Source organism: Schistocerca piceifrons, chromosome X (assembly GCF_021461385.2).
Source record: "Schistocerca piceifrons isolate TAMUIC-IGC-003096 chromosome X, iqSchPice1.1, whole genome shotgun sequence".
NCBI lineage: Eukaryota > Metazoa > Arthropoda > Insecta > Orthoptera > Acrididae > Schistocerca > Schistocerca piceifrons.
In genome coordinates, this window is record NC_060149.1 from 898,178,863 (window position 1) to 898,202,834 (window position 23,972).

General features: G+C 44.6%; 1 protein-coding gene across 1 annotated transcript in view; it reads right to left on the reverse strand.

The window, feature by feature from the left end:
* The window catches only part of LOC124721429 (ras-related protein Rab-4B), a 107,854-nt gene that overhangs the window by 10,948 nt on the left and 72,934 nt on the right, over positions 1-23,972 (reverse strand). Inside the window, exon 5 of the mRNA XM_047246403.1 lies at positions 16,244-16,339. Within this exon, the coding sequence (XP_047102359.1) occupies positions 16,244-16,339 (96 nt within the window). The remainder of the gene's footprint in view (positions 1-16,243; positions 16,340-23,972) is intronic.

Consider the following 23,972-nt stretch of genomic DNA (forward strand, 5'->3'; position numbering starts at 1 on the left):
CAGCTGCTGCTAGACCATTGATGGCTGGTACATAGGGGACCCCATTCTCTTGGATATGGCGAGAACTGTGGTTGGCATCAACTTCAACATGGAAAATATGATGAGACAAGATGTTCAGTAGTGGAACAGTCTCGGCAAAAACCACCCTGCGACGCAGCCAGTAGACCCAGAGACTCAAGGAGCTACTAGCTCACCACTCTTTCAAGGCACATACAGAGAACAATGGTGAGATGAATTGGGTAATAACTGTCCAAATCTAGAAGGTGCTTACCCAATTCCAGTACTGGGACCATGATACTTTCTTGGCACTGCTATGGGAACTCACCCTCGCTCCAGATGTGATTAAGAATGGCAAGGATATGATACTTACAATCCACCAATAGGTGTTTGAACATTTAGTTATGGATGCAGTCTGGCCCTGAGGCAGTGTCAGGGGAGTGGGCTAGAACACTGACAAATTCCAACTTGCTGAATGAAGCATTATAGGATTCCAGATGGCGTGTAGTAAAAGATAACTACTTTCATTCCACCTACTGTTTTAGGACACGGAAGGCAGATCAATAATTCTCAGATGCAGAGGCTTGAGCATAACACAGAGCAAAATGTTTGGTGACAGCATCTGGGTCAGTGCAGACAGTCCCATTGAATGTAATACATCTACATCTACATTTATACTCCGCAAGCCACCCAACGGTGTGTATGTGCCACTGTCATTACCTCCCTTTCCTGTTCCAGTCGCATATGGTTCGCGGGAAGAACATGTTCTAAAATTCTACAACAGATCGACATCAGAGATATAGGTTTATAGTTTTGCGCATCTGCTCGACGACCCTTCTTGAAGACTGGGACTGCCTGTGCTCTTTTCCAATCATTTGGCACCTTCCGTTCCTCTAGAGACTTGCGGTACATGGCTGTTAGAAGGGGGGCAAGTTCTTTCACGTACTCTATGTAGAATCGAATTGGTATCCCGTCAGGTCCAGTGGACCTTCCTCTGTTGAGTGATTTCAGATGCTTTTCTATTCCTTGGACACTTATTTCAATGTCAGCCATTTTTTCGTTCGTGCGAGGATTTAGAGAAGGAACTGCAGTGCAGTCTTCCTCTGTGAAACAGCTTTGGAAAAAGGTGTTTGGTATTTCAGCTTTACGAGTGTCATCCTCTGTTTCAATGCCATCATCATCCCGGAGTGTCTGGATATGCTTTTTCGAGCCAATTACTGATTTAACGTAAGACCAGAACTTCCTAGGATTTTCTGTCAAGTCGGTACATAGAATTTTACTTTTGAATTCACTGAACGCTTCACACATAGCCCTCCTTACGCTAACTTTGACATCATTTAGCTTCTGTTTGTTTGAGAGGTTTTGGCTGCGTTTAAACTTGCAGTGAAGCTCTCTTTGCTTTCGCAGTAGTTTCCTTACTTTGTTGTTGAACCACGGTGGGTTTTTCCCATCCCTCACAGTTTTACTCAGCATGTACCTGTCTAAAACGCATTTTATGATTGCCTTGAACTTTTTCCATAAACGCTCAACATTGTCAGTGTCGGAACAGAAATTTTTATTTTGATCTGTTAGGTGGTCTGAAATCTGCCTTCTATTACTCTTGCTAAACAGATAAACCTTCCTCCCTTTTTTAATATTCGTATTTTCTTCCATATTCAGGGATGCTGCAATGGCCTTATCATCACTGATTCCCTGTTCTGCGCTTACAGAGTCGAAAAGTTCGGGACTGTTTGTTATCAGTAGGTCCACGATCTTATCTCCATGATTTGGTTCTCTGTTTAATTGCTCAAGGTAATTTTCGGATAGTGCACTCAGTATAATGTCACTCGATGCTCTGTCCCTACACCTGTCCTAAACATCTGAGTGTCCCAGTCTATATCTGGTAAATTAAAATCTCCACATGAGACTATAACATGCTGAGGAAATTCATGTGAAATGTTTTCCAGATTTTCTCTCAGTTGTTCTGCCACTAATGCTGCTGAGTCGGGAGGTCGGTAAAAGGAGCCAATTATTAACCTAGCTCAGTTGTTGAGTGTAACCTCCACCCATAATAATTCACAGGAACTATCCACTTATACTTCACTACAGGATAAACTACTACTAACAGCGACAAACACGCCACCTCCGGTTGCATGCAATCTATCCTTTCTAAACACCGTCTGTGCCTTCGTAAAAATTTCAGTAGAATTTATCTCTGGCTTCAGCCAGCTTTCCGTACCTATAACAATTTCAGCTTCGGTGCATTCTATCAGCGCTTGAAGTTCCGGTACTTTACCAATGCAGCTTCGACAGTTTACAGTTACAATACCGATCGCTGCTTGGTCCCTGCATGTCCTGACTTTTCCCTGCACCCTTTGAGGCTGTTGCCCTTTCTGTACTTGCCCGAGGCCATCTAACCTAAAAAACTGCCCAGTCCACGCCACACAACCCCGGATCTATCAGACTGAGGGGCAACCTCTGGAACAGGACAAGCAGCCATGTCCGGCCGAACATCAGTATCAGCCGGAGACAGAGCCTGAAACCGATTTGTCAGACAAACTGGAGAGGCCTTCCGTTCAGCCCTCTGGAATGTCTTTCGCCCCCTGCCACACCTCGAAACGACCTCCCACTCTACCATGGGTGAGGGGTCGGGCTCAATGTGGGCAGTATCCTGAGCAGCCACAGCCATAGTCCGATCGGGGGATGCGTGGGACGAGCTGGCCGTCCCCGAAAAACCCCCATCCAGACCTTCACAGTGATGCCCATTGGCAACAGGTACACCTGCAGGGTCTGCTATACAAAGAGACATCTGAACTTTGGCAGAACCTGCGAAGGAGAGGTACCTGGTCCGATGGTTGAACCGTACTATTCCCAGCAGTCTCGTTTCTGTTGTTTTATTAGGTGGCAGACCTGGGCACAGAGGTGCTCCATTGATGGATGCTGCTTATGACGTTTTAGAGCCTGCCTACGATCTCTAATGGCCTTTGTGATTTCTGATTTCTGAGGACCACCATGGGGGACTGTCTTCCGTTGGAGTGGTCGCGAAAACAGCTGCCGAAAGAACGGCTGTAGTTGTATTCTGGACTGCCCCACTGGTATCTCCATGTCATGGGGAGCCAAGGGGGACAGCAGAGGCGAAAGCACCCCAGTTAACACTGTTGAGCCTGTCTGAGCAGGTGTCCAGGAGAGTAACGCTGATGGAGGGACAGGAATAATGGTTGGTTGGTTTAAAAGAGGGGGGAAGGGACCAAGCTACGAGGTCATCGGGCCCTTGTTTCAAAGGAAACAATGCCACAAGGGTGAGAACGAGAGAATGTGACTTCCAACACAAAACATAATGAAAGGAAAAACCACAACGATGACTGAAGGGCAACATACACGTAAATGGACAGAAGGGGACAAGAAACACACAAAGACACAAGAAACAGGTAGAAGAGGTTAAAACAAGAAAACAGGTTACCATGGCTGGCTGACCATGAGGATAAAAAGGAAAAGCCAGCCACTCTGCAACACATTAAAACCTCCACCCGGAAAGCACTAGGGTGGAGGACACACGGAGACAAAGGGCATGTGCTAAATCTTAGAGCAAATGATAAAACTCACCCTCACGAATAAAATGTAAAACTAAAGATGCTGTTGAGGCATTGTCGCCCAACACTGAAGGTAGGGTGCTGGGAAAGTTAAAAGTCCGCTGCAGAGCAGCAAAAAGTGGGCAGTCCAGCAAGAGATGGACGACCATCATTTGTGAGCCACAGCGACACCAAGGTGGGACCTTTTGATGGAGGAGGTACCCATGCATCAGCCACATATGGCCAATGCAGAGCTGACAGAGATCCACAGAGCCCCTGTGAGAGGCACGCCCTGAGGTCTTCCACACATTCATAGTTTCCTTAATGGCATGCAGCTCGTGCGTACTGAGGTTATGCCATTCTGTCTCCCAAAACTGCCAAACCTTGCGGTGTAATACTGAATGCACGTCAGTTTCAAAGAAGCCTATCTCCGTAAGTGGTTTCTGCGTAGTCCATTTGGCCAGTCTGTCAGCAAGTTCATTTCCTGGGATTCCGACATGACCAGGGGTCCAGACGAACACCACTGGATGACTGGACTGTTCCAGAGCATAGATGGACTCCGGGATAGGTGCTACCAAAGGATGACGAGGGTAGCACTGGTTGATAGTGTTCAGGTTGCTCGAGGAGTCAGTACATAAAAGAAAAGACTCCCAAGAGCATGAACGGAGATACTGAAGTGCACGAGAAATGGTCACAAGCTCTGTACGGAATACAATGCAGCAATCAGGTAAGGAATACTGTTCAATATGCCCACCGTGAATGTAGGCAAAGCCTACATGACCATCAGCCATCGAGCCATTGGTGTAAACCACTTCAGAGCCTCGGAACACGTCAAGAATCGAGAGGAAGTGACAGCAGAGAGCTGCAGGGTTAAAGGAGTCCTTAGGGCCAAGTGAAAGGTCGAGGCGAAGCCGAGGCCTAGGTGTGCACCATGGAGGAGTTTGTGAATGAACTGCAAGTATAGGTGGTAAATGCAAGGACTCCAGTTTGGAGAGAAGGGATCGCACACTAACTGCAGTTGTAAGCCCTGACTATTGACTGTCGGTGAGGGAGATGAACCACTGTGGGTGGGAAAAGGAGACGGTAATTCGAATGAGCAGGAGAACCACAAATGAGTGCAACGTAATTGGAGAGCGATTCCACACGCCTAACTTGCAATGTAGGGACTCGGGCCTCCACCAGAACGCTGGTCACCAGACTTGTCCTAAAAGCTCCCGTTGCTAGGCGAATGCCACAGTAGTGCACTGGGTCGAGTAAACGCAACACCTGAGGGTGTATGAGGAGGTCAGAGCCACAGGATATAGGCGCTCATATTTTCTCTTAGCCTCAGTGTAGGTCAATCGGTCTAGAGTGTCGTATTTCATGCTTTTCCTCACTTCCTGTAAAATCCTGCAGTCTGGCGAGCAAGGTGAATGATGCTCTCTGCATTTGACAGAGATGGGAGGCGGGGCACATGGATTATTGGGATGTGATGGATGTCCACAATCTCGACATGTGATGCTGGATGTACAGCGGGAAGACACATGGCCGAACTTCCAGCACTTAAAGCACCACGTCGGGGGAGGGATATATGGGTTGAAATCACAGAGGTAGACCATCACCTTGATCTTCTTGGGTAAGGTGTCACCCTCGAAGGCCAAGATGAAGGCACTGGTGGCCACCTGATTATCCCTCGGACCCCGATTGATGCGCCGCACCAAATGAACACCTCGCCGTTCTAAACAGGCGCGCAGCTCATCGTCAGACTGAAAACGAAGGTCCTATGGAAGATAATACCTTGGACCATATTTAAGCTCCCCTATGGCGTGTTGGTAACAGAAACATCCCCAACTTGTCACATGTGAGTAAAGTCTGTGACTGGGCAGAGGATGCTGTTTTTATCAAGACTGACTCAGATCGCATTTTGGACAAGCCCTCCAAGTCCTCAAACTCGTCCTCTAAATGCTCTACAAAAAAACTGTGGCTTCATCGAAACAAAGGAGTCCCCATCTGTTCTCCTACATATGAGGTTTCGGGCTGAATAAAGTTTGCTGCCATCCTTAGTCTGGCGTTCCTCCCATGGTGTGGCTAGGGAGGGGAATGATTAAGGGTCGTACTTTCTTGCATTGTACTGAGACTTTGAACGCTCAGAGACTGCTGGTGTTTGATCACCAGCAAGTGACTATGTGATACGCTTCATCGTGCGTCATCTGCTCTGATGTCACAAGGCCAACTGGCAGGATGGCCTCTGCTGGGAGTCCTGATGCCCCAGGGTGACAGGCATCTACTCCTTGGCATATGTGGGGAGTTAAAGGCGTAGTCATCAGCAGAGTGATCCCTGTGTTGTCAGGGGGCTACAATCAACAGGGTACATGGCAGTTACACCACAATGTACTGGCTACCATGCTGGATATCAGGTACAAAGAAGTCCATGGTCATCGTCGGCGCAAAAAGCGACACAGCATAGTGCATGGTGGAAAACACACCCAGGAAGGCATGTTTGCCCAAGAGATGGAGAATGAGCTGGACTGCAGTGCAACAATGAGAGAGTGGGCTATAGATCTCAAGGCATGATGGACACTATGCACATGTAAGGCGCCCCCCTCCCCCCCCCCCCCCCTCCAAGGCTCTGAAGAGCACTGAGTGTATCAGAGCAGAGTACATACGGAGAATGGTGGTGGCGGCAGACATACTGAACGGCCTGAGAGAGAGAGAGCAAAAAGCTTGGCCGTAAAGCTGGAACACTGGTCGAGGAGCCGGTATTTAAAGGTGATGTCCCCGACGACAAAGGCACAGCCGACACCATTGTCAGTTTTGGCGAGTCGCGCACGAAGTTCGACAAACCGTGAGCAATACATTGCATCCGGAGTACCCTCCTTCGGGAGCGAGCTGAGGTCAAGATGAATGTGAACCGGAGCCTGGAGCCAAGGTGGTGTCGGGCTCACACACTCTCTGAAGGTGGTAGGGAGGGCAAAATCCAACTGTCGAAGCAGGCGACGAAAGTGGACTTCAGGGGGCAGCAGGGCAGACACATACAACCCATACTGACGGTCGAGAAAATCGTCGAAGGAGGACTGATAAGAGGGGTGGTCGGGCATTGACAACAGTCGGCAGGCATACCGACAAAGCAGTACGTCGTGCCGGTACGTCATTGGTAATTCGGCAGCTTCAGCATAAAGAATCTCGACGGGACTAGCGTAGAATGCTCCAGTCGCAAGACGTAACCCCCGATGATGGATGGAGTTGAGACGGCGTAAGAGGGATGGCCAAGCAGACAAGTAGACGAGGCTCCCATAATCCAGCTTTGATCGGACTATGGACCGATATAAGTGAAGCAGGACAGTGCGATCCGCTCCCCAAGATGAACCACTAAGAACACGGAGGACATTAAGGAAACGTGTACAACAGGCAGCCAAATAAGAGACATGCGGAGACCAACAAAGTTTCCTGTCCAGTGTGAGCCCTAGAAACTTCGTTGTCTCCACGAATGGGAGAACAACGGGACCGAGATGTAAGGATGGTGGAAGGAATGCTTTATATCGCCAAAAGTTGATGCAAACCGTCTTCTCTTCAGAGAACCGGAAGCCAATAGCCACACTCCATGCGTATAGGCTGTCAAAGACAACGCTGAAGGCAGCGCTCCAGGAGGCATGTTCTCTGGGCACTGCAGTAGATCGCGAAGTCATCGACGAAAAGAGAGCCTGAGATGTTAGGTGGAATGCAATCCATAATTGGATTGATCGCTATGGCAAAAAGGGCTACGCTCAAAACGGAGCCCTGAGGCACTCCATTCTCCTGGAGGAAGGCGTCAGACAATACGAAACCCACACATACCCTAAACATTCGATCTGTTAAAAATGAATCAATAAAAAGGGGCAGGCAACCACGTACGCCCCACCTGTGCATAGTGCAGAGGATACCTCCTCTCCAACAGGTATCATAAGTCTTCTCCAAATCGAAGAACACAGCTACCATTTGATGCTTTCACAAAAAGTTGTTCATGATGAACGTCGACAAGGTCACAAGGTGGTCAACAGCGGAGCGGCGTCGACGAAAGCCGCATTGAACATTGGTAAGTAGCCGTTGAGATTCAAGAATTCAAACCAACCGAGTGTTAACCATGCGCTCCATCACCTTACAGAGACAGCCTGTAAGAAAAATGGGGCGGTAACTAGAAGGAAGGTGTCTATCCTTCCCAGGTTTGGGTATGGGAACAACGACGGCCTCACGCCAACACATGGGGACCTGACCTTCGGTCCAGATGCGATTATAGGTACGAAGAAGAAAGCATTTGCCTGCTGGAGAAAGGTGTGTCAGCATCTAAACGTGAATGGTATCTGGCCCCGGAGCAGAGGACCGGGACAGTGCAAGTGCACGTTCGAGTTCCCGCATGGTAAAGGGGGCATTATACTCTTCCAGATTCAGCGAGTGGAAGGAAGGTCGCCGAGCCTCTTCTGCCTCTTTTCTGGGAAGGAAGGCAGGGTGATAATGGGCGGAGCTTGAAACCTCCGCGAAAAAGCGGCCCAAGGCATTGGAGACATCCATAGGGTCCACAAGTACCCCATTACCTGAAGTCAGGCCAGGTATGGAGGAGTGGGCCTTAATGCCCGACAGCCAGTGCAGGCCACCACAGACGACAGAAGAGGGAGTGAAACTGTTAAACGAGCTTGTGAAAGAGGCCCAACAAGCTTTTTTGGTGTCTCTGATGACTCGACGACATTGCGCTCGGAGTCGTTTGTAATCAATGCAATTCGCCAGCGTAGGATGGTGGCGAAAGGTGTGTAAAGCACGTCGTCGAGCACGGATAGCGTCTCTCATCTCTGCAAGCCTCATTCCACCAGGGGATTGAAACCCGATGTGAAGAAGAGGTAGTAGAGGAATGGAATGTTCGGCAGCATTGATGATAACAGCCGTGAGGAAGTCGACCTGACTGTCACAGCTGAGAAAATCTTGGTCCGGAAAGGTCGCCAGTCAGCTTTCGGTATGTTCCAGCTTGAGGGACGTGGGGATGGGATGTGGTGCAGGAGATGAACGACACAGGGGAAATGGTCGCTTGAATAGGTGTCAGAAAGGACATATCACTTGAACCGACGGGCAAGAGTGGTAGAACAGATCGAGAGGTCCAAGTGGGAGTAGGTATGAGTAGAGTCCGAGAGGAAAGTCGGGGCGCCAGTATTGAGGCAGACAAGATTGAGATGGTTGAAAACATCCACCAAGAGGGAGCGTCTCTGACAGGATGCAGGAGAACTCCAAAGGGGATGATGGGCATTGAAGTCGCCAAACAATAAAAACGGCGGAGGAAGCCGAGCAATCAGGTGCATCATGTCAGCCCAACTAACTGCGGATGACGATGGAGTGTAGACAGTACAAACAGAAAAAGTAAAGGAAGAAAGAGTAATACGGACAGCTATTGTTTGGAGTGGGGTGGTCAATGGGATGGGAAGGTAACAGACATTGTCCCGAACGAGCAACATGATCCCATCATGAGCTGGAATACTGTCCGCAGGGGTTAGGTCAGATCGCTCGGAGGTATAGTGGGTAAAAGCAATACGGTCAGTTGGGCGTAACTTCGTTTCCTGGAGACCTATGACGAGCGGACAGTGCAGGTGGAGGAGCAGTTTTAGTTCCTCCCGATTAGATCGAATACCTCTTATGTTCTGATGTAACAGAGCCATCGCGAATCAGAGAAAGGGGGGACAAAACAAATGAAGAGCTGGTCACCTCGACGGCCGTGGAGGGCCAGGTTTCGAGGAAACATCGCTACAACCGTCGGGAGGCGGATCCTGTTCCATCGAGTCGTCGCTAGCTGCGGCCACATTCCTGGGTTGCGCAGGAGGGCCAGCATCGTCTGCCGACGACAGGCCAGCTGAGCGCCTGGCAGCAGAGCATCCCGGCAAAACTGAGGACGGCTGGGAGCAGCGACTGTCAGATAGAGCATCAGATGAAACTCGCCGGGGTGGAGAGGGGGATAAATACTCCTTCTTTGAGGCCTTCTTGAAAGACCGATGAGTCACAGGGATGGTGGACTGTGGGGGCTGGACCCGAATAAAGTCCTCACGCTCGGGGTCCTTTTTTGAATGCCGGACCTCGGAAGCCAGGGTCCATAACGTTACCCCGATGGACGCCTGAGAAAGGGATCGCTTCTCAGGCGGCGGCGGCGGAGGAGGAGGAGGAGGAGGAGGAGGAGGAGGAGGAGGAGGAGAAAGGGTGGCCCCTGGGGCAGAGGGGGCAGGGGCTGCGAGGGAGGATGATTTGGAAGGGAGGGATTTGGGAGGTGGAGGCATAGACCCCGGATGGGGTGAGGAGGTGGAGGGGGGACAGAATAGGAGTGAGGATACTGTGGAAGGAGTGGACACGACCGAAGCAAATGACGTTGTCAACATCACGGGATGGAGGCAGTCATTTCTTCCTAGCCTCAGAATAAGACGGACGGTCCAAGGTTTTCAATTCTTGTATCTTCTTCTCCTTCTGATATGTGGGGCAGTCGAAAGATCTAGGCGAGGGGAGGCCAGGACAATTGACGCACCGAGGTGGTGGGGTGCATGTATGTCCCTCACGAAGAGGACGTCCACAATCGCCACAAAGGGGCTCAGCTTCACACAGTGACGACATGTGCCCGAAGCGTAAACATCGAAATCATTGCATAGGAGGCGGGACGTAAGGTCACATGTCGCACCGGTAGCACATCACCTTTACCTTCTCCGGGAGAATATCCCCCTAGAAGGCGAGGATAAAGGCCCCAGTGTCGACGCAACGATCTTTGGCGCTGCGCTGGACTCGCCGGACGAAACGCACGCCATGGTGCTCCAGGTAGGCCCTGAGCTCTTCATCAGATTGCAGCAGGAGGTCTTGATGGAAAATAATCCCCTGTGTCCTATTGAGCGCCAGATGTGGGACAATGGACACTGGGATGTCCCCTAGTCTGTCGCCTGCCTGGAGCGCCACCGACTGTGCAGTGGAGGTGGTCTTTATGAGAATAGGCCCCGAACGCATTTTACTAAGAGCCTCGATTTCTCCGAAGATATCCTCGATATGCTGTACACGGAACATGGGCTTGGAGGTGGCGAATGTCTCCCCCCCCCATTGGTCCGAGAACAGACTAAATAGCGGGGGAAATATTTCGCCCCGGGGAGTCCTGATGCCCCAGGTAGACAGGCATCTACCCCTTGGCTGACGTGGGGACAGTGCAGCTCAGGTATCGGCAGTACGATCCCTGTGTTGTCAGGGGGCTACAACCTAGAGGGTACATGACGACCCCACCACAACGGGCTGGCTACCGTGCTGGATTTTGGGTGCCATGGAAAGTCCATCATGATCGTAGGTGCAGATGGGGATGCACTATGGGCATAACGTGTGCAACCCATCAGGTGTTTAGGCCCAAACTGACGAACAGTGGGTGCAGTTATGACGACGTTACGATGGTGAGTGCCTAGGTCTTAGTGCACTGAGGGTCGGTGATACACCATGTAAGGTGTCCTTTCCCAAAAGGCTCGTACTTCTGTAGAATTTTGAAAAATGGAGGTCAAACCCCAATGGGGACCATCACATTGAAGGCCAAAATGGTTGAAACTCCTCTTAGTCGCCTCTTATGACAGGCAGGAACACCTTGGGCCTATTCTTACTCCGGACCCGCAAGGGGAAGCAGGCGGGATCTGGTGGCATGAGGGCCACCAGAATGTCCTTCTTGTTAGAGACCTTTTTCTTGTCTTCCCTCTACTTAGAGGATTTCGTTGATTGCAAGGGCTTCTCTGAATCTATTTCACGTAAAGGTGATGACCACAAAGTGCTGTGACCAGCAGCCTGTGGCTCCTTCAGCCACTGACTACTGTCCAGTTGCAGACTGGCAAAAACCTTGAAGGTAAGTGTCCTCAGGGACCCCTTCATGGTTAGAGAACAAGCCAGAGGAAGGTGGTTTGTGTCTGGCTGGAAGGAGGGTACTAATGTCCCTAGTGGGTGGAAAGCCATCGACCCCAAAGTTGGTGTGAGTGAACCAGCAAGAGGTGAGGCCCCAACCATCAGGTGGGCAGGCATGGTTGACCGACTCTGAGGCGGCCACTATAGAAGTTGTAACAGGCAGGAGTACCATTGCCAAAGGCGGCGACAGCGACATAGCTGTAACATATGACACTGTTATACACGCTGGGTGCAACTGCTCATACTTCCTCCAGGTGTCTTGATAATTTAGTTTGTCCAGAGTCTTATATTCTTGAATTTTCTTCTCTATATGTAAAACAGTGCAATCTGGTAAGCAGGGAGAATGGTGCTTTCCATAGCTGACACAGATGGAGGGAGGGGCACAAGGAGCATTCACATGCAATGGTCATACACAACCTCTACAGATGGGGCTAGCGTTGCAATGCAAAGACATGCACAAATTTCAAGCACTTGAAGCACCACATGGAGGTGGTGGTGGGGGCTGGTTCAGGAGGGGGGGGGGGGGACAAGGGAGCTTGGGAACATACAGTTTCATATTGCATCAGTATATCATCAGCTTGACCTTTTCAGGCAATGAATCACCTTCGAAGGCCAGGATGAAGGCAACAGTAGGAACCCTATTGACCCTTGGTCCTCTGTGAACACAGTGGACATACTGCACACCCCGTCACTCCAAGTTGGCACATAGCTCATCATCAGATTGTTGAAGCAGGTGTCAGTGAGAAATGAGGCCCTGAACCATACTTAGACTATTATGGGGAGTGACAGACACCAATATGTCCCTAGCTTATTATAGACGAGCAGTGCCCAACTGGGAAGGGGATGCTGTTTTTATCAAAATTGGCTCACTTTTCCTTTTAGAGATGGCTGCCACTTCCCCAAACTTGTCTTCTATGTTCCCCATAAAGAATAAGGGCTATGTGGTTCAAATGGCTCTGAGCACTATGGGACTTAACATCTGAGGTCATCAGTCCCCTAGAACATAGAACTACTTAAACCTAACTAACCTAAGGACATCACACACATCTGTGCCCAAGGCAGGATTCGAACCTGCGACCGTAGTGGTTGCGCGGTTTCAGACTGAAGTGCCTAGAACCGCTCGGCCACTCCGGCTGGCTAAGGGCTATGTGGCCAAGAGCAAATACTCATCAGACCAAATATTGAGGGGGGGGGGGGGGGGGTATTTCTCTGCTTGCCGCTGAACCCTACATTCCTCCCATGGTGTAGGCAGGGGAGGTAACTTTTTAGAACCGGACATCTCTGCATTAAAAGAGGACTTTCCTTTCACAGAGACTGTTGGGGCAGTATAGCCACCAGCGGGAGATAACTTCATCTGCTTCATTTGCATTTCATATGCAATGGTCCCACCCCCTCCAAACGGGGCCTCCCCCATGGGTGCTACTCAGCCTTAGTAACGGCTAGCTGGCCAGTAATCCATTGCTTGGAGACCCTGTGCCCCCACAATAGGTACATACTCCTTGGCATATATGGGGGAGCATTCACCTGAGGCGCCAACAGTGTAATCCCTGCATGGTACGCAGGTACGAGGGTGGTTTGAAAAGTTCTCGCAACAAAATAGAAAAAAGTACTTACATCACTGAAACTTTTTTTTGTTTTTCAATGTAGTCTACTAGTAGATTAATGCACTTGGTCCAACGATGTTCCAGTGTCTTGACCCCATCTGAAAAACGAGTTTCCTCCAGGCCTGCAAAATAGTTGTCAACTCCAGCTATCAATTCTTTGTTTGAAATGAATCTTCACCACTAAGAAAAATTTTCAGGTTTGGGAAGAGATGGAAGTCTGACGGAGCCATATAAGGTTTATAAGGTGGGGGTGGCAACACTTCATTCCTTAGTTCGTGTAATTTTGCCTGGCGATCGCATGCATTTTTTGACCCAGCGTCAAGAGTTGCGGCAGATAATTTTTTCATTTCTAATTCTTCAGTTAAAATGTGATATACCCTTTCAGATGACAACTAGCAAGCATGAGCAATTTCACGCACTTTCAACTGGCGATCCTCCATGACCATTTTGTTTATCATTTGCAATGATTTCTGGAGTAGAGACATCTGGGCTGACCATGTGTGGATCATCATCTAAGCTCTCCCGACCAAATTTAAATTCACTTGTCCACTTGGCAACAGTTGCATATGAAGGAGCAGAGTCCCCCAGTGTATTATGGAAATCAGCATGAATGTTCCTTGCTATCATACCTTTCTTTATGAAGTACTTAATCACTGCTCAAATCTCAATTTTTGCCATCTTCGCAAATCGCTACATGGGAATAACAACAGAGCCACATCACCGCCACTGCTCTCTTCCAAGAGCACTGATGTGGCATGTGTTTACAGGCAACAGTCCAATGAATATCACGAGAACAACTAGTCGCACTAGCGCTGACCTCTCGTGGTGATTCCGAGAACTTTTCAAACCACACCCTCGTACATGTTAGAACACTCCATCTTTTTGAATTTTGTATTTGCTAAAACATTCAACAACTTCAAGAGCTTAAATCATTACATATGTTCAGACAATGAAGAATACAAACAAAGATCAGCAGCTATCGCAACCAACAACAAAGGAAGAAAATAAATAAAACTGGAAATAAAATTGGTAGCACTTGATGAGTATGAAACATGTTAAACCCATGTAATTTTGAAAAAAAAAGGGAAAAAATCTTCTGAAAGAAAATTAAATGGGAATTGCCAAAGACTTATTAGAAACCTCTCATGTATGTCACATAACTTTTTTAATAATTTACAATATGCATGTGACTTGAATTGTACAGGTAAAGAAGTAAGCTAACATCTGCATTAGAGGTCTGGCACAGTACATTCTTTGACTTGTTGTAGATCTTCCCTCTTTCTTATCAATGTAAACACTGGCCTAGTCCCCTGTTTCTGCTTAAAACACACACTGTGATATAAGAAATAAACAGTCAATGGTAAGTTACAGGCACCAATCTTTCCCAATAGTAAGTTCAGACAACTTACATTTAACGTGTGCAAAAGTGGTACACATTGGTAGGCTCAGAAAAATTGATTATTATATTAAAATGCACTAATTTTTGTGGAAATTATGACACCAATTCATGGCACAAATTAGGTGCTTGACAGTGCACAAATTATTAGAATTACACAATGATATATGATCTCCAATGTTGAGGGCCCAGCGTGGTGTGAAGTAATCACAGAGCCTCTAGAGGTCACACCAAATATAGAAGACATTTACAATCTTAAGACACTTGCATATGGTTTGTATGCGAGCCCTCAAACCATCAACAGTGGCTGCTGGGGGACTGTGACGAACATGTTACCAATAAACCATATCCCACCCATGTTTGTTGGTTGGTATAACAAGTGAATATGCACGCCACAACAGCAATGGTGCACGATGTGTGCCTGCAAATTACCTGCTACATGTGGAAGGGCATCGCCCTGCAGAAATGCATATGGAATTTGCTGAAGGGGGCACACTATTTTGAATTATAAAACCTGCATATTGCTGTGGTTATTATACAGATTGCTCTCAATAGGTAAGACTCAAAATCATATGTTATATCCAATCTCAACACCAAGCAATAACACTTTGTTTTCATCTGCGATGCCACTCAACAATGCAGGCTACAAGACTGCAGTCACCATTATAGCAACAGACTGTCGTCACTACCACAGGTTAAAGCAGGGCTTGTCGAAAACACATTTTGCCACCTAAGCATGACATAAAAGATGTTCATTCACCAAATGAAGCATCTGTAGTTTCTGAACAATGGAATCTCAAGCACTGGGAAGCATGCCACCAGTCTAATCTACAGAAGATGATGTCGCACCGCCAACAAAGACACGTCTATGGTAGTTACAATATTTCAGTGGATGGTTCATTACAGGCATATAAAAAAACAAACCATCATCCTATGTTTTGGTCAAATTTCAGGGTCAAATGCACATACTGTGCCTTTTGATTTCAATGGACCATACTGAACCTTGCTTTCATTCTTTCACTTTGTTTAGCAGTTCTTTGCAGACTAAGCCTGGTATAGCAATGGTCTTTCTGGACACAAAAGAGAGAGAACAGTTGGGGCCCACATTTATAAATGTCATCTCTCTGCAATCTAAATTACTTGTTATTGGTGCATAGTTCCATCCATCTCTCAAGTTTGGATTCACTTGGGCCATTCATTCTGTATGTTCCAATCTTATTCAAACATTGGTTTCTAAAAGTTTATGGTGCACTCTTAATCTGTCAGTAGTTAAGATGAATAAGCAGTTAGTGGAATAATGGCACATTTCTTATTTTGAATAGAAAAAGATGATTCCATGTAACAGGCTTTTGTAAATACCCATTCATGTCTGCAATAAGAAGATTCCATGTAACAGGCTTTTGTAAATACCTGTTCACATCTGCAGGATTCGGTCGTGACACATTTGTTTAATTTCTTTGTAGAGAAGTAGTTCTGTGTCATACAATAGCGGTACTGCAAACTTTATTAACACATATACACTTATAATGAAATGGAAGACTGTCACTGTTAATAAATCTTGAAACTTACTAACCTCACCAACCTCACAACCCACTAGTTTTACTTCTGGAAACATACAAATTCTGATCCCTATCACTGATAACCTCTACCACCTGAAGCAAACAAGTAACATTAAAAATGTGGTTCCCATGCTAATTTTGTGGAATTTTTTTTTATCATGTGCTTTTATGTATGAGGGAATACAATATAATTCAGGTGATCCATATAGACAATTTAAAATGATATGACAACATATGAATACATACCAGTCTCAATTTTTGCCAATATGGATTTTGAGCATTTAAGAAATGCTTCTTCAACATTTTCTCCTGTTCTGGCACTTGTTTCAAGAAACATCAGCTCTGAAACATTTCAAAGCCATTTTATTTTATTTGCAAAGCAGAAAATTTCAGACTTTTTGCTTTAACAAGTAATAATAATAATAATAATAATAATAATAATAATAATAATAATAATAAAGCATTATCACTGGCATGATAACTACTGAAAACTATTGAACTTCATTAACAACTAGAATCACAGTTGTACTGAAAAGGGGGGGGGGGTTGGCAAACTGGGCAATTGCCCAGGCTGCAGGTTTTTTTAGGGGGCAGCAATATTTGGACAAAATTGTTTGAAAACCATGGACATCATACAAGTTCCTATACTTTAAATCTCCCACTCACATGGGTAAATTAACTGACACACATTAACAGTGCTGATTGGTTTCCATGCCACGTGCATATTCCTAAAATTTAAATATCGCACTTACCAGGGTATATTAGTTGACATACACATGCAGAAGGGTGTTACATAGTGTCATTTATTCTCAATATTAGTAACAAAGGTAGGAAATAGTTTGATATAGTTATGTTAATTAGTTATTTTAATAACTTATGAGCGAATGTCCTCATATGTTTCATTTTTGATTGATAATTATGTTAAACTGTGTTTAAATGGAGTTAAGGTACATCCACACCAGTGTTGTTTTGTTAACTTCATCTGAACAGAACATCAGTCTGAGATACTGCCATAGTTGACGTCAACAATGAAGAAGCTGAGTAATCCTCAGTTGGGTCCCGAACGGCGGCTGGTCAACAGCTCATTGTTGGCGCATTCATTGTTTTCCAGTAAGTAGATTTTTTGTTATTGTTGGTCTGTGAGAGCGTGTTCCGAAAATGTGCATTCTCTTCCCAGTCTGACAGATCGGGTGTTCCTAAAAGTGACAAGTTTTTGCCAGTCTCTCTGACTGCGTGTTCCCAAAGGTGTCATGTATTTGTTGGTCTTTTTGACCAGTGTTCCCCTCTTCCAAGAGTTTTGTTGTCTTTGTTGCAACATTTCATCAATTTGATTGGAAGAGACTCATGGGTTCAGCAGTAGAGGGTAGGAGGAGTCGGGGCAGACCAAGGAGAAGGTACCTGGATTTGGTTAAGAATGATTTTGAAGTAATAGGTTTAACATCAGAAGAGGCACCAATGTTAGCACTGAATAGGGGATCATGGATGAATTTTATAAGGGGGGCTATGCTCCAGACTGAACGCTGAAAGGCATAATCAGTCTTAAATGATGATGATGATGATTATGATTGGAAGTTTTGCTTCTACACTACGGTTAATATTTTTGTATTCATAGCGAGACAAAAAACTGTAACAACTCCCATTTTAAGTTTTAAATTTAAGTATACCGTTATTCACACACGTAATCCAATTTACTATGGAAACTTGTTACAGCAATAGAAATATCTCTATTAAAATTCATTAACACACATTTTTCCTGTTTTCCATACAGTTTTACAATGGAAGGTCTGAAATATGTTTCAAATTGGTTGAAAAAAATTGTAGCCTTTGCACTCTCTCAAGATTGCTTTGAAGAATCTGACTCGGAAGTAGATTCAGATGAGTCATACATTCCGAATGAAGACCTTACTATCCTAGATCCTCATAATGAAACAGATAATGATGACTCTCCCAATGATGATGATCATGGTGATAAAACTATTTGAGAATACTTGAAGTAGAAAATACACCGTTCCGCGAAGAAATCTGAGAACAATGACAGCCTGACACAAGTTCTAGCGGAAGCAGACTTATCACTCCACAGCTGCCTACTGATGTTTCCAGCTCACCTGTGTGTTCAGACCATGACAATCAAGATGAGAGTTGTCTTCCAGTTTCTTACTATGGCAGAAATAAATGTTTCACATGGTCATCAGTTCCTGTACATTCGAGGACATGAACAGCAGCATCCAACATCATAAAAGTATGGCTATCCAATACACGAGGCCCTGCCCTCGCTGTGGGGAAAAAAAACCAATGCCAGGTAAGTATGGCACCTTTTCTTTACCAACAACATGACTGAGACGACTGTAATTCATACCAATTAAAAGTTGGCGAAAATGTGTTCTGCTATTGAACTAAAGGAAAGTATAGCATACAAAGACACTAATTGAAGTGAATGCTGTGGTTGGACTCTCAGTTCTTAGCACCATATTCAGATCAGCAATATGAACTTGCTGTTTTCCACTTCAGTCTCGGGCAGGCCAATTTTTCGACCAATTATAACAGAAAAGTGATTAAGAGTATTGCTTAGAGCATTGCAATTTGATGAATCAGGCACGAAGAAACAGAGGGAGAAAAATGATCCAGCTGCTGCTATTACGGAAACATTTAACAAGTAGATTCGGAACTGTCAGCAAATTTATACCCCTGGGGCACATTTGACAGTTAATGAAACTTTGGTGCCTTTCAGAGGGCGGGTTAAATTCTGTATATACACTATGTGATCAAAAGTATCCAGACATCTTCAAAAACATACATTTTTCATATTAGGTGCATTGTGATGCCACCTACTACCAGGTACTCCATATCAGTGACCTCAGTAGTCATTAGACATCGTGAGAGAGCAGAATGGGGCACACTGCGGAACTGACGGACATCGAACGTGGTCAGGTGATTGGGTGTCACTTGTGTCCTACATCTGTACGTGAGGTTTCCACACACTAAACATCCCTAGGTCCACTGTTTCTGATGTGATAGTGAAGTGGAAACGTGGAGGGATACGTACAGCACAAAAGCGTGCACGCTGACCTCGTATGTTGGCTGACAGAGACCGCCGACAGTTGAAGAGAGTCGTAATATGTAATAGGCAAACATCTATCCAGACCATCACACAGGAATTCCAAACTGCATCAGAATCCACTGCTAGTACTATGACAGTTAGGCAGGAGGTGACAAAACTTGGATTTCATGGTCAAGCGGCTGCTCATAAGCCACACCACACATCATGCCGGTAAATGCCAAATGACACCTCACTTGGTGCAAGGAGCGTAAACATTGGACCATTGAACAGTGGAAAAATGTTATGTGGAGTGACGAATCACGGTACACAATGTGGCGATCCGATGGCAGACTGTGGGATGGCGAATGGCCGGTGAACATCAACTGCCAGTGTGTTTACTGCCAACAGTAAAATTCAGAGATGGTGGTGTTATGGTGTGGTGACGTTTTCCATGGAGGGGCCTTGCACTCCTTGTTGTTTTGCATGGCACTATGACAGCACAGGCCTACACTGATGTTTTAAGTACCTTCTTCCTTCCCACTGTTGAAGAGCAATTCAGGGACGGTGACTGCATCTTTCAACACAGTCAAGCACTGTTCATAATGCACGGCCTGTAGCGGAGTGGTTACACGATAATAAAATCCCTGTAATTGACTGACCTGCACAGAGTCCTGATTTGAATTGTATAGAAAGCCTTTGGGATGTTTTGGAATGCCGACTTCATGCCAGGACTCACAACCAACATCGATACCTTTGCTCAGAGCAGCAGCACTCAGTGAAGAATGGGCTGCCATTCCCCAAGAAACCTTCCAGCATCTGACTGAACATATGCCTGCGAGAGTAGAGGTTATCATCAAGGCTATGGGTGGGCCAACACCAAATTGAATTCCAGCATTACCGATGGAGGGCTTCACGAACTTGTAAGTCATTTTCACCTAGGTGTCCAGATACTTTTGACCACATAGTGTATATATGCCCAAAACACCCACAAAACAGCATGAAAGTCATGGGTCTGGCAGATGTACATAATGCATATAGTTAAAATGCTCACGTCTACTGCAGCAAAGAATGTGATGGAGCCACACTTTCTGTAGCAGAAAAAAAAATTTAGCATCCTCACTCAATCTGTAATCCGTCCATCTAAAGGGCTGTACGGCACAAACAGAAATATCAGTTGTGATGACTGGTTTGTTCTTCAGAACTTGCTCAGGAGCCACTAGCTCACAATTTGACATTAGTTGGGGCACTACAAAGGAACAAACCCCAGATACCAGCCGAATTTCAAGCAACAAGCGCTTGTGAATTACGGCTTTACAAAAGACATGACCCTGCTTTCTTATGTCCCCCCAAAAAATAAGGCAGTACTACTTCTATAGACAATGTATCATTCCAATTACACTGACGTTGCAAATGGTAAACTTGAAATCATATCTTTTTATAATGGCACAAAAAGTGGAACAGACACACTAGATATGGAGTGCAGTGTTGATTCTGCTAATCATAAAACAAGGTGGTGGCCGTTGGCAATTTTTTATCACATAGTGGCCATGGCCAGATCAAACGCAAGTATTCTTTATGGACTTTTTGAAGAAACAAAAACCATATCACGTTTTGATTTCCTGAAAAGAGTCTGCTATATTTGGTCCACAATTTCATGAAATCCTGACTGGCAACCTCCAACCCGCCTCAAGAGCTACGAAATATTATTTCGTTTGTAGAGGAAGATGCAGCAAAAGAAAAACAAATTGTTAGCCAATGCAATACATTTTTAGTTTGAGTTGATAACACTCCATGTCCAACGGACATGCTTGAGAAAAGAAAAACTTGTCGATTTTGTCCATATCAAAAAAAGAGGAAAACTGCATACAAATGTATTTGTTGTGAAGAGCCAATGTGCTTGGAGTGTTCATGAAAAGTGTGCAAAACTTGTGCCATGAAAAATGAATGTTAAATTTTGTTGTTGCATTAGTTGTGAGTATTCAGTTTCTTTACAAGTAATTGTCATAAAGTTAAACACAAAAAGTTTCCAAACAAGTAAAATGTAAACAACCAAAAACTGCAGACTGAAGTTCTTTCCAGTAATAATTTTGTATTTGTTGGTAACATAACAAATTTTATGGTTTAAAAACTTAGTATTATGTTTATTTATGCCTTAAGGATTGATAAAAGCGATTTGGAACAGTGAAAAATTCAAAAACGGGGAGAAAAATGTAGTTCATAAGTTCTAGTGGTCTAGGATACTGATGTTCCGCCTAACTGCCGAATAAAAGATGTTCTAGTTAGAGGGTTAATAAACTCTAAACAAAAGACATTCATGCTTTTTTCCCGTTCATAAATAAAACAATGTATTTTTGAAACTTTCCAGGCAGTTTTATAAACAGATATTTTTAACTTTTTTGAGTCAAATGATGAAATAACTTATCGTAATTTTTTTTAACTTTCTTACATCGCACATGCATGTATAACAGCAGCAAGTAGCAGATGTACTCTTTATGATTTTCACATGGATGACTAAATACAGTTTGCTTTAGTTCATTAAATCAAATGACACGTGAATAAGAAATGTAATAGGAAAACAAAAAATTCTTTGATGGATCTGATTCAGACACTGAAGAAATTAATGAATCTGATGAGATGACGATATCCTTCCTTTTGATTTTTGGATAAACTGATTGAAGAACTGAACAACAGAGTTTCTTCTTATAAGGACTTCAATGAACCATTACATTTTTTGTCAAACATGAGTGAGCTAAGTCCACCTGAAATCTGGAAAGTGTCGTCCTGCATTCAGCAAGTCTACAATTCAGTTCCTGAAGACTCAGTTTACACTCCACAAGCTACATCTCTGATGTAAACAATAAAATATGAGTCATACTCTCTTCCAGAATGATGCAAGATGCTAAAAGGTAGCAACTTAGAGAATGTTTACCCAAATTTGAACATAGCTCTTCAAATATTCTTAAATACTCCTGCTTCCAGTTTCTCACAGAAAGATCATTTTCTGCTGTAAAACATGTAAATAATTATTTAACATCACAAAAAGAGAACTGTCATAGTTATCTTTGTGTCCTTGCAACTGAACCAGACCTGACAACAAAACTGGACTATGAGGAAATCATATGCTTGTCTGGAAATGACAGGACAAGAAAAAACACTTTGTTATTTCACTGATCAGTGTTTTGCCTGTGGTATCTTTCCAAGTGTAATGTAAGTTGTTTGCACTGTTTCTATTTAATTTTAATGAAAGGGCAATTATAGTGTTTTCATTTACATTTACTGTGTGACACTTTATTAAGTTTTAACAAAATTATGGAAAGGATAGTTGCTACTTCAATATAATGGAGATGCTGAGTCACGTACGGGTACAACAAAAACACTGCCAAAAAATGAGCTTTCGGCCAAGAAGGGCTTTGTTGGAGATAGCGCATGCCTACACCCACACGCACACCCACACACGCAATCACACACATGACCACAGTCTTTGGCTGCTGAGGCCACAATGTGTTTTTTTTTTTTTTTAATAAAATCATGGTTTCAGGTTTGCAACTCATAGTTAAGTATTACACACACAAAAAACATCTCCACATGTTAGACAAACTTATATAAATATCTGTATTTCAGGTTTTTGGGGTGGGGGTATGGGGGGGGGGTATGGGGGGAGAGGACAACAGAGATTTTTGATCAGGGGCATCAGGAGTCCTAAAGTCAGGCCCTAATCAATGAGAAAATACATTGACTATAACAAGAAGAGGGGAAAATCTGATGGTAAAAGGTTCAAATGGCTCTGAGCACTATGCGACTTAACTTCTGAGGACATCAGTCACCTAGAACTTAGGACTAATTAAACCTAACTAACCTACGCACATCACACACATCCATGCCCGAGGCAGATTCGAACCTGCGACCGTAGCAGTCGCTCGGTTCCAGACTGTAGTGCCTAGAACTGCACAGCCACTCCAGCCGGCTGATGGTAAAAGATTCTTAAGTATATCTTTGAATGATACACTGTAACACACGACCAATAAGGATACTTACTACAACCCTGTGTACAGACTATTCCTCGAAATATGCTGAAGTCCCCATTATTTAAAATCACACAAATTCAAAACAACGATAAAGGCAGACACTTTTCGAAAAAATTCCATGCAAACAAATTTCTGTTTCATTCCATTATTATTAGAAATACACACAAGTTATATAACTCACTTGGACACTGCAAAACTGCTCTGTACATACATACATCAGTACCATAATTGCCAGTAAAGCATGGACAGAACTTTTCAGTCTCTCTACAGTCAAATAGAACATATCTGTTATCCACCACCATCACGTTTTTCAGCCTTGTATGATTTACTGTTTGTTACAAATCTACTGCTATACCACAACAGCTATTACATAACTCACGATACTTTTTGCACACGGAAAAATTGGCCTCTGACTGAGAAGACTAAATATTTGACACAGTAACACTGTTGGCGCACAAACCAAACAAATCCAGGCTTTTCAAATAGCAAATTTAATTCAATTGTTCACATATGCACAACATGTTTTCTTTAACCACAACTGTACACAGCTGGAGGTTTGGTCATTTGTGATTGTGTAAAATGGTGTTAGTAAAACAGAAAGTTATTCACAACCTGATACAAATTAGTACATTAATACTGTGCAATATGTTCAACATTTAATACCTCATCTCTGGATTGGTCTTTGATTGATGTTCCTGTGGAGTTTCATCAGAAACTACTAGAGTTACAAAAGTGTGTAAGTAAAATCATCACTGTGGAAATACCAAAATTTCACTTCAAATTTGGTTTTCACACACATTTCTGTTCCTAAGTCAACCAATACACTAGTATTGGGGTTTATAACTGTATATACACCACATGCTCAAAAGTATCCAGTAGATATTAATATGGCATGTATCCATCTTTTGCCTTC